The sequence below is a fragment of the Choloepus didactylus genome, chromosome 18 (genome assembly GCF_015220235.1).
Source record: "Choloepus didactylus isolate mChoDid1 chromosome 18, mChoDid1.pri, whole genome shotgun sequence".
Taxonomy (NCBI): domain Eukaryota; kingdom Metazoa; phylum Chordata; class Mammalia; order Pilosa; family Megalonychidae; genus Choloepus; species Choloepus didactylus.
In genome coordinates, this window is record NC_051324.1 from 56441659 (window position 1) to 56456079 (window position 14421).

At 56.7% G+C, this 14421-nt stretch overlaps 2 protein-coding genes across 4 annotated transcripts; one reads left to right on the forward strand and one right to left on the reverse strand.

Annotated features, from left to right (window-relative positions):
* The first annotated feature begins 5519 nt into the window (after positions 1–5519).
* ICAM2 (intercellular adhesion molecule 2) lies at positions 5520–10489 on the forward strand. The gene is made up of 4 exons (XM_037809753.1): positions 5520–5675; positions 7325–7591; positions 9245–9565; positions 10217–10489. Exons 1-4 carry the CDS (start codon positions 5615–5617, stop codon positions 10402–10404), a joined length of 837 nt encoding a protein of 278 aa, XP_037665681.1. The 5' UTR covers positions 5520–5614; the 3' UTR covers positions 10405–10489.
* PRR29 (proline rich 29) lies at positions 7916–14016 on the reverse strand. 3 transcript variants are annotated; one of them, XM_037809755.1, is made up of 7 exons: positions 13921–14016; positions 13597–13672; positions 13307–13413; positions 11664–11890; positions 11435–11505; positions 8589–11280; positions 7916–8331 (listed from the first exon to the last, which is right to left on the reverse strand). In XM_037809755.1, the coding sequence occupies exons 1-6, from the start codon at positions 14011–14013 to the stop codon at positions 11252–11254; spliced, it is 603 nt and encodes a 200-aa protein (XP_037665683.1). In that variant the 5' UTR covers positions 14014–14016; the 3' UTR covers positions 7916–8331; positions 8589–11251. The 3 variants fall into 3 exon arrangements, with proteins under 3 accessions (XP_037665683.1, XP_037665682.1, XP_037665684.1); XM_037809754.1 differs by having other exon boundaries at positions 8463–11280; XM_037809756.1 differs by lacking the exon at positions 13921–14016 and adding an exon at positions 13886–13904 and having other exon boundaries at positions 8463–11280.
* Between the last annotated feature and the right edge of the window lie 405 nt (positions 14017–14421).

The following is a 14421-nucleotide window of genomic DNA, read 5'->3' on the forward strand; positions in this document are numbered from 1 at the left end:
CAGCTCCGTGAGCTGCAGGCTGAGTTACTGTGAGGTTAAATAAATGACCTCACGGTTCTGGGTGGCTGCACCTGCCCCATCAGCCCTGGCCAGCTGAGGACTGGCGCCACCTGGTGGCAGTTGTCTGCTCCAGAGTAAATAACACCCTCTACATGGTGGGATTTTTTTTTTTCTAAATCTACTTGTGCTTTTTCTATCTTTTTCAAACGGTCTTCCTTGAGTGTGAATTACTTTAATAATAAGGAAAAAAAGAGTAAAAAGCCCCATCCTCCTCTAAGCTTCACCCTTTCTGTCTATAAAACAAAGAGGCTGGCTTGAAGGAGCACTAAGATCCCTGCCTGAAGAGTCTCTTGGTCACTGACGTTTGGTTCTTCATTCCATCGCTTACAGCTCCATCTCCTCCGGGTGCCCCACAAGCCTACCTGTGGCCTGAGCTAATCTCTTCTCAGCTCAGGGCCTTCTACTGCTTCCCAAACCTTTCCCACCTCAGAAAAAATTACCTCGGGACTTTCCTCTCCTCTCTCAGCCTCAGGTCTAACTCATCCCTGACTTTTATAGGATAAATTACTCTGTCTCTTTGCTCAGAGATTTGGATCTCTTTGTGATCTCTTAAAAGGACTATTCGTCTGGCAACATCAGTTGACTCATTTAAGACCGTTCCCCAGTTTGCTCCTCAGAATAACAGTTCCTAGGGATATTAAACTTAGGGGGAAAAAAAACGTTCAATGTCTGAATAAATAAATATTCCATACTTATTGCAAGGCTTTTCAGAAGCTTCAATACACTAACTGAAATAGGGAATATTCAAGAGGGAATAATCTCCAATTACTGCCTTTAATTCATTTAAAAAAAAAAAAAAAGTTAGGAGTAGCACAGATAATGCTACATTTTCATCAAATCCCATTTCATTTTTCCCTATCCTGATACCCAGGAAGACAACATTCAGCCTACATTGCAGGTGTGCTGGGGCCTTGTGACTGGTTCTGGACAGTGTGCTGGGGACACTCGAGCCGGAGCATTGGAGAGCTGGGGCACAAGCCCCCAGGTCTCCTCCTCTGACATGGTGACCCTGGATTCACAGGGTGAATGACAAACTTCCTATGGCATTTTTCTTAGTTTCAGCAATCATTTTTAATTTCCAAAGATTCTTGAACTTTATCCCTTTCTTATAGGAAAATTAGTATCTGAGGATACTAATTAAACTTTAAAAAAAAAAAAAGTTTTCTTCAGTTCCCTGTATTATCTCTGTATCCTCTTGGGTCTTTTTTTTTTTTTTTTTTTTTTTTTAATCTTGATCTCTCTTTTCCAAGTTCCAGATTTTCTTTAAAGGTCTGGTGATCCGTGATGGTTTATACATATCAAAAAATGAAGCAATAAAAAGCTGATTGAGGCCCTGTTTTGGTGGGTTGAGCTCATGCTTTTAGGTGATCACATGGGGAACCCTTAAATGTGGGAATGCAGAGGCCTGTGCTCCGGGTTCTTTAATGTCTTTGGAGAAGAATCCTCTGATTGTTGGCTTAGGGATTGACACCTACCATTTGTCCTTCTGCATCAGGGGTGTGGGAAAGTCAAATGCTCTATAAACCAACTTCCAGCTAATTCCAGTTCCCATGTCTCATTGCCTGACTCCACTATTGTTCCAGAAGTCGCCAAACTGAAGCCTCTAGTTCCGCTGGGCTCCAACAGCTCAGCTGTGTCTTGTTCACTCACACTGTGGGTGATGGCAACTTCCCTTGGTTTTCCTGCAAAGGAAACCTAGCCTGTTGGGGCCGGAGGTACTGAACAGGCACAGCAGGTGCAAAGAGGGATGAGGGGGGAGGTGGACAGGGAAGTGAGTGGTCTTGGGGGTCCAGACTACTGGACAGAGAGAAGGATGTGTTCAGAGAAGATACTGGAACAAAGAATACAGTGATAAAGTCAGGGTTAAGCCGCAGGGGTGGGCAGTGGGAGTGGAAAGAATGTGGAGGCTCAGCTGTGAGCCTCCCAGTGGACACTGGGGTTGCCCAGGGTGGCAGCAGGAGGGGGTAGGGATAGACAGAACCAAAGTCCTCCACAAATCCCAGGGAGGGGGAATGGCCTTGAGATGGGGAGCTGGCAGGGCCTCAGGGAGGATTATCTGCATGGGGTGGGCTTGCTTCCAGGCCACTGCAGCCGTGAGGAGCCAGCCAGTACTCAAGGCCTAGTCAGCCCCTAGAAACAGGAAGCCCCCGCTCAGAAGAAATAGGGGGAAGGGGTTATCCTCAGAGGATGGCTGCCTCCAGTCAGGTCAAAGAAATGGAGGGAGGGGCTGTGAAGGGGTGCGGTGAGGGAGGTAGGAAATTTCTCTACAGTAAAACAGGTTACAGGGGGCAAATGAGAGTTTTGAACCAAGAGAATCACTAACCTGAATGTGGATGGGAGCTCAGGAACTGGGGGAACTGAGAGTTTGTATTTCAGGCTGAGGAGGCCCAGACTGTACACATGGGTGGAGTTAACTTGTCTCCAGATACTTTTTGGAATGTTGATGGGACACTGCTCAGGAGCCAGGAATGACATGTGGCCCCAAGCGGTTGCTGGGGCCTTGACTTTGTCAGCTGTTGAGGCTGTTTTATACACCATCAGAATATAGAAAGTTCTCTGTATTCGAGTTCTTAATTATAGCAGAATATCACTGTGGCTGGGTGGCCTCAGGAGGGCTGGAGAGCCTGTGCAGAAGTGGGGGCAGGAATACCAGAACCAGTCTGATGAGCCTCACTGTGGCCACTGAGCCTGGACCTCACAGCTATAACCTGTGACCTTGAGCATGGCTGGAAAGGCCACCCCTCATCTCTACTTCTTGTGTCACTCCCTCCTGATTCACAGTCAAGGGTGGGTTGTCTGGAAGGAGCCAAGGCCACGTGCCTGAGCCCCAGCTGCAAAGGAGACTGGGAAAGTGAGCGTCTGGCATTTTCCATTTCTAGAGGAGGAGGTGGCCACACACTCCCTAACAGTCCTACAATGGTGGGGTGGCTGCCGGGGTGCCAGAGAAGCTATATGTCCCCCACATACTTGAATGGCTAGATTTGCAGAAGAATATGCAATTAGAGCCATTTAGAAATCACAAATACCTGCAAGTGTGTAATTGATTTTTTAATGTAATCTTCAACTATATTCAAATATTTGTTAATCTAACATTCAGACCCCAAAAGAGAATAGCCTTACAGTAAACACATGCACACACACACACAAAACAAGAATAACCTTGAGTATCTCTTGGATATTTGCCTTTGCTCTCGATAACAAGCCAAGGAGATGCCTTTGACATCTTTCCAAATGAAATAGTTCATTTTCCCATCTGAGCTCCCAGTGTTTATTCTCTCCTTTGTTGTAAAGGGAAAAGAAAGAAACGGGCGGGCGGCTGGTGGTTACCAGGTCTGCATTCTCTGGAGAGAACAGCTTCTCCCTCCTTCAGCTCTTTGACTTTTGGATATTTGTGGATAAATTTGCAGCCTCTATAAAGATCACCCTCCTTAAAAACATTCTCTCGAGCGCCCAGCTCATTCCAAACCTGCTTGTGATCGTCAACGGGCCTCACCTTCCGCCGCGGGGCGGCAGGACGAACTCGCTTTGGCCACTAGGGGGCGAGCATGCACGGGCCGTGCGCCCCCCGGATCCCCGCGTCCCTGCGACCGCGGCTGAGGCCCGTCGTCCCCACTCAGCCGGGCGGCCCCGGAGGACGGGATGGTGCTACGGCCCAGGCAAAAGAGGACGGGGAACCAGGTTTTGTCAACTCGATTCCTTCCTTAGCCTGTCGTTTTCTACTGAATGCCAATTCACAAACTTTTCTCATTAAAGGATTAAAACAGCCCAACACGGCAGGCCCCCGGGCCTCGGTGGGGGTGGTCTCTGGGGGCTCTCTGTGGATCCTGCCATACGCTTAGTAGGGCGCCCTTGAGCACCACTGCGCATGCCCAGGCCCCAACCGCGTCCACCGCCTCTAAACCTGGAGAGTGCAGACGGCTAGCCGGGCTCTGAGTGGATGTTTCCCATCACCTCTACCCCCAGAAACCCCTGGAGGGGACGCTGAGGTGGCTGAGAGGGGCTCTCGCGTCAGCGTTTGGGTGCGGGAGCCCGACTGCCTGGATTTGAATCTCTCCCGCCAACTGCGCAACCTGCCTCAGTTTCTTTGGTACCTCGGGCTAACAATAGTATCTACTCATAGGGGAGCGGTGAGGGTGAAACCTGGTGATATGTGTAACCGCTCTCAGCGCTTGGCACACATAAGCACAAAGAAATTTTGGTTATTTTATTATTACCCCTTTGCAGATTACCAAACTGAAGCTCAGAGACTGCAAGCAGGTTGCCTGAGGTCACACAGCCGGCAGGGGGCTGAGAGGGGTTCAAACACAGGCCCTTCCGGCTCTGTTCAGGCGGACTGACGTAGTCTTCCCAGGGCCTGGTCGACCTTTCTGCTCCAGATCTTTGGTTTCTCATTGCGGTTGTGATTAGCCGGAGTTCACTTAAACTGGGAGCACATTCTCTTTTTTGCTAATGCAGTGTGGTCCCCAGACCCGACAGCAGCAGTCACCTGTGAACTTGTTAGAAATGCAAATTCTCAGGTCTCATCGGAGACCTACTGAATCAGAAACTTTGGGGGCAGGGCTTGGCAACCATGTTTAGCACTCCCTCTGTGAGGCCGACACAGGCTCAAGTTGGAGAACCCCTGTGCTAAAGCTCTTGTCTCATAAAGCCAAGCCCCAGGCTCACATCAGTTCAACAGACATTTACTGAGAGTGGTCTGGTGGTTTGAAGAGGAATGCACCGGAAGCTTAGCAGAAAAGTAAATAACCTCACCCCGAAAGCGATCTATCTGCCCAGAAGCCACAGAGTGTGTGGGGTCAGGATTGGGGGAGGGCTGGCCCAGCAGTGACCCACGAAAGTCCCCAGACCCCAGCTGGGGTTGGAGGGGTTGCCAGCTCCAGGCAGAATCAGATCCCTCCCAGCTGGGGTTGCAGCTCCGCCCTCTTCTCCACCATGTCTCTGCCTCATCAGGGGCAGGTGTGGGTTGAAAACTGAGCTGGAGATTGCATTTAGTTGGAAAACCTCAAATTCCTGCCCCTTTCAGTTTTCCCTAGAAAAGCCTGCCCTCCACCCCCTTTGCTATGGACAGACCCTGGCAGTGGATGTTCTCTTCCCAGAAGTGACTTGCACATTGTGTCTTAGGGGATAGGGGGCTCCCCGGACCTGGCTTGTAGGCATCCTCCTTCTTCCCCCTGCACACGCAAAGACACACAGCACGCCTGAACCATGGCACACCCATGACACACAACTCACACACAAGCACACGCCTGTGCCCATCTCTCAGCTGCCCATTGCCCGCAGAGCATGCCGGGAGGACTGGCTAATGCCCCTGCTTATCAGCTGCTTCCCGACTTCCTCTGCCTGGCTTCTTGGTGGCCTGGAGCTCTGGGAGCCCGCCCGCACACATGGCTTCCCGAAGACTGGCTCAGATAATGAGAGGAAATGTGGTCACTGGCTTGCAGAATGCTGGGGCTTCCGGGCTGTGGGTCCAAGCCGCCACTCCCTGACCCGTGCCCTCGGTCCCCTCCCAGGCGGCCCTCGGCTGCTCCCTGCAAGCCTGCGGACGCTGCCCGAGATGCCCCCTTTCAGTTGCTGGGGTCTGCCCATGGCCCTTCTCGCCCTGCTCTGCTGCCCAGGTGAGCCGGGTGCCTGGGGTTCCCAGAGGGTGGAGTATCGGCATCTGTGGGGCTGCCCTGCTCCCCTGGCCCTGGCCCGATGTTGCTGAGGCTTTGAACACAGGGGCCCCTCCTGTCCTGGGTACTGAGTGCTGTCCCAGCCTGGACACTGGGTTCAACAGGCGCGTGGATGAGGCAGGTCCTGGAGGCTCAACAGTGGGCTGGTGGGGGCCTCAGGATGTGAAGGGACATTGGTGAGCAGGGGAAGGTGAGGGCACACTTCTATCTGATCTTCAGAAGTGAGAGAGTGACCCCGGGGGGCAGAAAGGGCACCCAAGTGCACCCCCTTTACTGGCTGTGGACAAGATGAAACTGAAAGCCCTTCCAGGGGCTCCAGGGGCCTATGAAAGAGAACGCCACCCTGTACTGAGCAGTCTGTGACCAGGACAACCTGCCGGGGGCTTTGCACGCAGGATCTCATTTAACCTTCTTGACGACCCTGCCAGAAAGGCATTACCAGCGCCCTGGACTGATGAAGAAACTGAGGCTCAGAGAGAGAAGGCTCCCTGCCCCGGGCCCCGCAGCTGAAACATGGCAAACCCTGCATTCAGACCCAGTGCTGTCTACCCACAGAGCCCTTCTCTTGTTGTTTCATTATGTGCCCCTCCCCTCGCTGACAGCCCAGTGGGGGCCTGGGTGTGGGAGCCCAGGACACAGGCTGGGCCCAGCTGGGCAGGACCAAGGACCCTCCCCGGCTCACTGGGTGGGAGGTGGGCGCTTGGGGCTCAGTCTTGGTGCATCAAGTACTTCTGAAGGCCTGCTGCACACAGGGCACTGTGGCAAGCACAAAGACGTATAAGACCTGGGCCCTGCCTTCTAGAGCTCCAGAACGTCAAGTGTCATTTGCCAGGTGGTCCCTTGACCCTTCTGACCCCCCTCCTTGCTCACTGAGCTCCACCTGCCTCCATCTCCCTGCCATACTCTCCCTGGAACACACTTCCCCCAGACCCCTGCAGGCTCACCCCCAGCTCCTTCCATCTTTGTTCCAACAGCACCATCTCGGTGAGGCCTTTGCTGACCACACATTTTAAAATGGCCACCCCATCCCACCCCATTCCCCACTCCCTTCCCCGGCACTTCCCATGGCCAGACAGTGTTTTCACTTGTTTCTTGTCTGTCTCCCTCCACGAGCACAGGGTTTGGTCTGCTTTGATCGCTACCGTATGCCAAGTCTAGAACAGTGCCTGGCACAGAGCAGGGGTTCCAAAAGATTTGTGAAAGTGGGTAGGGAGGGAGGAGTAAACTCACAGAAGCTCGGAGTTCACCGCTAGCTTTGGAAAGGCCTTCATGGAGGAGGGGCCATGGGTTGGACCTTGAAGGTCGAGTAGGAGCCCTCTCTGTGGAGATGGACAACGTGCATGAGGAAGACTAATCTGGAGGCGATGGACCAGGCAGGCTGGAGGAAGGAGAGCCCAGAGGCAGGGAGACAGCTAGGGGGCCGTCTCGTCTTTCTAGCCGTGAGGCCATCAGGCCCGAACAAGGGAAGAGACCAGAGGGGCCATCCCTGGTCTTTCTTGGGTGCCTGCCTCTCGATCCAGACTGCCAGCAGTGGGCAGGGCAGCAGGGACCCTGGGCCAGGTGGTCCCTGCCTAGCATTTCTGGTCTTCCAGGGTCTGGCGAGAACACATTTGAGGTATACGTGTGGCCAGAGCAGCTGGTGGTTGAGTTCAGAGGGTCCTGGAAAGTCAACTGCAGCACCAGCTGTCCCCAGCCAGAACACGGGGGTCTGGAGACCGCTCTGACCAAGACCCTGCTGGACAAACAGCCTCAGTGGAGTCAGTACTTGCTGTCGAACATCTCCCAGGACGCGGACCTCCTGTGCTTCTTCGTCTGTTTCGGGAAGCAGCTATCCAAGAAGCTCAGCATCAGCGTGTACCGTGAGTGGCCTGCACGGCCGGCCCTCCTCTCCCCCCCTGCTCGCCCCTCCCCCTCCTCTCTTCCCCTTTCCCCACGCCGCTTCCCCTCCCCTTCCTCTCCCCCTCCCCTCCCCGCCCCATCTACACCCTCCAATCCCCCCTCTTCTCCACTAGGGTAGGTTTTTTTTTTTTAATTCAATTTTATTGAGATATATTCACATATCATACAATCATCCATGGTGTACAATCAACTGTTCACAGTACCATCATATAATCGTGCATTCATCACCCCCAATCTATTTTTTGAACATTTTCTTTATATCAGAAAAAGTAAAAACAAGAATAAAAAATAAAAAAGAACCACCAAATCATCTCTCCCTTCCCACCCTATTTTTCATTTAGTTTTTGTCCCCATTTTCCTACTTAACCATCCATATACTGGATAAAGGGAGTGTGAGCCACAATCACACTGGCATGGGGTAGGCTCTTGTGTCTACTGAAATAGAAACACATCTACTCTCTGTTACTGCCGGGGCACTCGCCTGGCCCCACCTCCCTGAGCTCCCGGCGACAAAGAGCAGGGCCCAGGCCAGTCGGCTCAAGATCTGTTCACTCATCCACCTGGCTTCCTTGAGGCCGCCGGCATCTCAGGGGCAGCAGGCAGGGCTTTGCGTTGGCCCAGAGACCAGCCGTGCGACAGTCACACAAACACACACACCTGCCCCTGAAAACCACACACACACACACACACACACACACACCTCTGCCCCTGAAAACCTCCACACACACACACACACACACACACACACACACACCTGCCCCTGAAAACCACACACACACACACACACACACACACACACACACACACACACACACACACACACACACACACACACACACACCTCTGCCCCTGAAAACCTCCCAGGGCTTTGCGTTGGCCCAGAGACCAGCCGTGCGACAGTCACACACACACACACACACACACACACCTGCCCCTGAAACCCCCCCCCACACACACACACACACACCTCTGCCCCTGAAAACCTCCCAGGGAGGCCAGATTCTCTCAACCTCCTGGCACCAACGGTTTCCCTTGGGTCCTCCCCTCAACCAATAGTGATTAACTAGAAAGACACCCCAAATCCAACATGCTGGCTTGGCAGGGAGGGGGAGGCCAAAGATCCAGTCCGGGGGCCTCCAGGTTTCCACTGGCTTCTGTTAACAGGGGAGGAATCCTGTGGGTGGTGACCCCGAGAAGCAGGGCAGCTCTCACCCCAGGGAGCACCTCCTTCTACGTGCTTCTCAACATAATCATCCCATTGTTGAATTTTGGAAATTTGTATTTAATTCCTGGGGTTGGGGTGGGGGTGGAGACAGACCCACACTTTGTATCCTTCCCATCTGCGGTACAGCTTCTGGACCTTCTTGTTGTAGGCACCTGATCACCTCCACTCTTGAAACGATCATGTCCATAAAACAGCCACCCAGAACATTCTTCACCCCACACTGCTTCCTTCTTTCTCTCTACGTTCTCCAGGGGGCTAGGCCTCAGCCCACTTCCTCCCCCAAGGGTCCAGCCCGGGATCTGAGAAGCGGCAGGACGGTCCTGGCCTCGTGGGATCTGCTGGGTCTGCACTCCCATCCTGACAGACCCCCTTTCTTTCTCCCCTGCAGAGCCCCCAAAGCAAGTGATACTGAAGCTGCAGCCTGCTTGGGTGGCCGTGGGCAAATCCTTCACCATTGAGTGCAGGGCCCCTGCCGTGGCACCCCTCGAGAACCTCACCCTCACCCTGCTCCGCGGCAAGGAGACCCTGCACTACAAGACCTTTGGGAGGGCCACACCTGCTCCCCGAGAGGCCACGGCCACGCTCAGTGCCACGGCGCGCAAGGAGGACGGCCACAGCAATTTCTCCTGCCAGGCGGAGCTGGACCTGCGATCCCGGGGCGGGGGCATCGTTCGGAGTGCCTCGGAGCCCCAGGTCCTCGAGGTCTATGGTGAGGAGGGACCCCCACGAGCAGAGGGAGGGAGCAGACACCCACTTTCAGCCCTGCTCTTGGCCAGCTTGGGGTGCAGGCACCAGGAACCCCACCACCACCTCGTTTAACCCCAGAGGCTTCTTACTCTCCCCGTTCCCTGAAGCTCTCTTCCAAGTGCCCAGCTTGGAATTGTTCCCAGCTTGATTGTTCCAGAGGCCAGGAGAGCTAACCTAGTCATTCTCAAGCTGTGTGACCTTGACCAAGGCAACTTCCACTCTCTGGCCTTGGCTCCTCTCTAAATGAGGTTGGCCTGAGGACCCCCAAGGTCCCCGCAACCCTGCTGTCCTGGGACCTTTGGGGAGTGTGGCATGAAGCCCACTCGGCTCTGCCCGAGGAGGGGCTTGGCCTGGCCCATGCCACCCTCCAGGCCATGCTGGTCCCAGGGCTGGTGGCAGGTAGACATCTGCCCTCCCAGCCTGGCAGAGGTGTGGCTGGTGGCCTGGCCGAGGTTACTCTTCTCCTAGATAATACTTTTGGAGCAGACACCATTTGCCACTCATCTCTGTGCACAGGCTGACAGCAGGGTGGATGGGGTTGGGGGGGGCAGGTGATGGTGGCTCTGGTACCTGGGACGGGGTGACTTCTAAGACCACACCCCTCTCTCCCCAGAGCCCATGCAGGACAACCAGCTGGTCATCATCGTCACTGTTGTGTCAGTGCTGCTGTTCTTGTTTGTGACATCCGTCCTGCTGTGCTTTGTCTTCGGCCAGCACTGGCACCAGAAGCGGACAGGTGCTTACGGAGTGTGGGCTGCCTGGAGGAGGCTGCCCCGGGCCTGCCGGGCACAATCTGCATGAGCCCTGGCTGCAGGACTGTGACAAACAGCAGAGGACTTTGGGGACATTTTCCTCTTCTAGCTTGAATAAAAAGCTCTGGACTTAACCCCGTGCCCTCATTGTCTCCTCTGGGATAACACCCCATGGCTGGAAGGGGGACCTGCCAGGTGTAGACTACACTCCTTCCCCCAAATGTCTCGGTCAGCCTCTCTCATCCTCCTTCACGAGGGCCCTTCCCCAGCCTCAGTCGGCCCAGGCCCTGGACCCCCACCCCCACCCCAGCCAGCCCTGAGGGACTCTCCTCCTGAGGGAGGGTGGGAATGAGCACCTGGGCAGGCGGGGCCCAGAGACGCTCTGCCCCCACTTGGTAAGAGCAGGACGCGGCCCTGACCTCTCCCTCTGCCCAAGGAGCTTCCCGGGGTAGGGTGGGGGCCCAAGGGAGTGGGCTCAGCCCCAGGCTCCTCCCCAGCCGGGCCGCTGCCCCCTGGAAAAGAGAGGCCCCCCGCCCACCGCTGTCTCCACTATTAGTACTAAAGGAGAGCCCACATCCCTGTCAGCCCGGAGTGGAGACGAGGAGGGGCGAGGGAGCGGCTCTGGTTCCCAGGCCACCCCCTAGCTCAGGCACGAAACGGGGGTGTGACTGGGCTCTTCTGTGGCTTCTGGGCCCTGGTGGTGCTCCAGGCAGTTCAGGCGGTCCGTGGGGTGCAGAAGGGACTGACGCCCCCGGGTGGGAGAGCCCGTGGGGTTGGGGGGTGGGAAGGCTGCCAGGCACAGTGCAGAGACCAGAGGCCACAGGCAGGGTGGGGGGTCTCAGGGCATCTCCATGCCCGTGACGACGCCGGCGCGGTCCCAGGGCCAGCGTCCGTCCTCATGGTAGGCTCTCAGCATCATAGTAGTCTGGGGGAGACACAGCACTCTCATCTTGACTCCCTCCGGCCTCAGTGGACCCCACGGAGGAGAAGGGGAGGGGACAGGCCAGTTGCCTCACAGTGATAACGGAAGGAGCTCCCCACAGGGCCCCTGGCCCTCCAAATCCTAGGCTGGGCCCTACCTGAAGCAGGGGGCACATCCGCACCCACAGTCCCAGTGGCGCTGGGGGGTGGGGGTGGCGGCACAGCTCTCCTGAGATGGGGGAGAGAAAAGACCCCCATCAGTGGCCCAGGGGAGGCCTTGGGGTTTTGCCCGTAAGTATCTCCACCCCAGCCCCAGTCCCTGGAGACCTTCTAGCCCCACCCCAGAGCAGGGCCCTGGCAGCACCCAGAACCCCCAGCCTCACTCACCCCTCCCTTTTCCTGGAGGCAGGAGGGCAATGCTGAATCCTGGGGGTGTCCTGCGAGTGGGGCTGGTGTAGGGGAGGGGGTGGGAAAGGGGCCGGCCAGGGAAGCAGGGGGCCCAGGGTGAGCACGGGGCAGGGCAGGTAGTGGTGGTGGAACACCAGAGACCCCTCCTCCTGCGCTTCCAGCTCCTCCTCCTCCCCAGACTCCTCCTGCTGGCCCTCCATGTAGACCTGGGGGGAGTGGGACAGGGGAGGGGAGACGATGGCACAGGACCAGGCCCTCCCTACCACCCTCTCCTCCATTCCCCGAAATTATTTCTTCAGCTACGCATCATAATAATGGCCACCGGTCACTGAGCTTTTACTACATGCCAGCAAGGTGGGAAAGCTGAAGTTCAGAGAGGTTGGACAACTTGTCAAAGGTCACCCAGCTAATAAGTGGCAGAACAGGGACTAGAAGGATCCAGGTTTGACTCTAGAGCTGGGCTGGTCAGTCCACCAAGTTGCCCCTGGCCTCACCCCCAGCCCCTGGACCCACCTGTGCCCTAGCCACAGCGAGCTGGGCGCTCATCCCAACAGCCCCTGAGGGCCTGGGGGTGGGGGTGGGGTAACACTCCTGTCCTGTCCATAGTTTCCACAGTTTTCCATGGGGGATGCAGCTCCTCAGCGTCTCTCGTGCTTGATTCCACTGACCAGCCCCTCCTTGAACTGCTCTCCACCCCAGTCTCCTCTTGCCACCCAGCCCGCACTTCAACTTCTCAGCCTCGGCCAACATTTCCGTTCTCCGCACATGCACCAGTACCAACCTCAGCTCTTCATTCATTCATTCCTCCCTCTCCAACAATCCACCTCCAAAATGGCTCCCAGGCAGGATCTCCCCTCTAGTTTAGAGCTGGGTCCCCCTCTCGGCCTCTCCCAAGACTGCTTCCCACGAGGTTTGCTGGCCTCTGCAGGCTCCTTCCACTTGAATCTTCCCTGCCACTTCTCTGCTCAAAACTCTTCAAGGCACCCATTGCCGGCGGAATTAGGCTCAGCCCTTGAGCCCCTCCACTCTGTCTCCTGACTGACCCCTGCCAGCCTGGAGGGTGAACAAGTGCTCGCCACCTCCAAAGGTCGAAACCTTACCTGGCCTTCAAGGTCTGGCTCAAATGCCACCTGCTCCTCCAAGAAGCCTTTCCTCACCCCCCAACCGGCATGTGCTCGTGCTTTGGGCCTCCACATGTGTCAGGCACAGCCAAGGCTGGTTTGTGTTCCTAGTTATCCATCTACTCATGGACAAGTAATGGATAGAAATTTCATTCACTTGTTTTACAAATATCTACTGAATAAGTGTCAGCCCCAGAGCCAGGCACGGGTACAGCAGTGCCTGCCCCTCACAGGGCCCACAGTCCAGAGGGAAGGGGGTGCACTGCAGGGAAACCTTGAAAACCAGGCCTGGGTCCTCTGGATGTTGGGACCCCCGTGGTAGGGCACAAGAAATGTCACCGACCCAGCCAGATAGGTGTGCCCTGGGTTCCCTGCTCCTCTGCGGCCCCATCCTTTTTCTGGGGTGGGGATGAGAAGAGGAAGGGACCCTAGATGGAGCCGCACCCCTGGACCTACAGGTGAGAGACCCGCCATGCCCCGCCCCCCTCTCAGCCCACGCACCTGTGGGCAAGGTAAGGGGGGCGCCGGGGTCAGCACCCCGGCAACCAGGCGACTCAGCAGCAGCTGGTGCATCTGCGCGTTCTGCAGCATCATCAGCTCCAGCAGGTCTAGGGGTAGGGGTGCAGCAAGCCCATGCCCGGTCTCCCCCGGCTCCCCGGGTAGTGCCGTCCCGCCCTGACCCCAGGGTCCCTTCCCAGATGGCGGGGCCCCGGGAGCTCAAAAGTGGGGTGGAGAGGTGCAGACGCCCAGAGAATGTGCTGGGTGGAGGCGGGTGACCCCGGAGTACTCACCTTCCTTCACGCGGCCCGGCTGCGGGGGCGGAGGCGGGACCGCCCACGCGAGGGGCTGCAGGACTGTCACCCAGGGCTGGGGGAGGGCGGACACTCAGCCAGGCCAGGCGGGAAAGGGGATGGGGGGGTCGCGAGCCCCAGGCCCACCCCCGCGGTTTGCCTCCCCCGCTCCGCCTCCACGGCCTGTGGAGCTCTTCCTCTCGGGTCGAGGTCGCTCTCCTCACCTCCCAACTCCCTCCAGGGTTCGCCCTCCCTTGCCCCCCAATCCCATCGTTTCTCCCACTCCCACCCCCGGCCCCTGGTCAAGGGCGGCTTAGCCCTCACTGTCGGGGCTGCACTCTGTGGTGCCGGGCGGCTCCCGCTCGCGCCTGTCTGGGCAGCCATGGCGGGCGGGTGTCCCAGGGTCTGGGTTACCATGGCGACGCCGCGGGCGCTGGGGTCTCTGCCACGCATGCGCAGGCCCCGCCCCAGCACCTAGTGCTCGGGGCCTTCTCCCTCCCCTCCCCTTGCCCCTGCAGTCTCCGCCCTCCTGTCTCCCACGCAGAGGATGTAGGGTTCCCCAGGAGGCCTGTCTCTCTCCCAGGGGGTCCGCCTTCAACCACCCCCCCCCCCCCGGGCCGGGGCTGCCAAGGCACCTTGTCTTCTTCCTTGCTGTACCTCCCACCCCTTGCTCATCCCCAGAACTGGGTCTGGGGACCCGTGTTTTTTCAGTGAATGAGCGGGTTGAGGAGGCAGGGCTTCAACTCAGACACTCGGTTTCCAGGTCCCAGAGCCAGATTGACTCAAATGAGGAGTTATGCAGGAATAGAGAATTACATGAAAAAA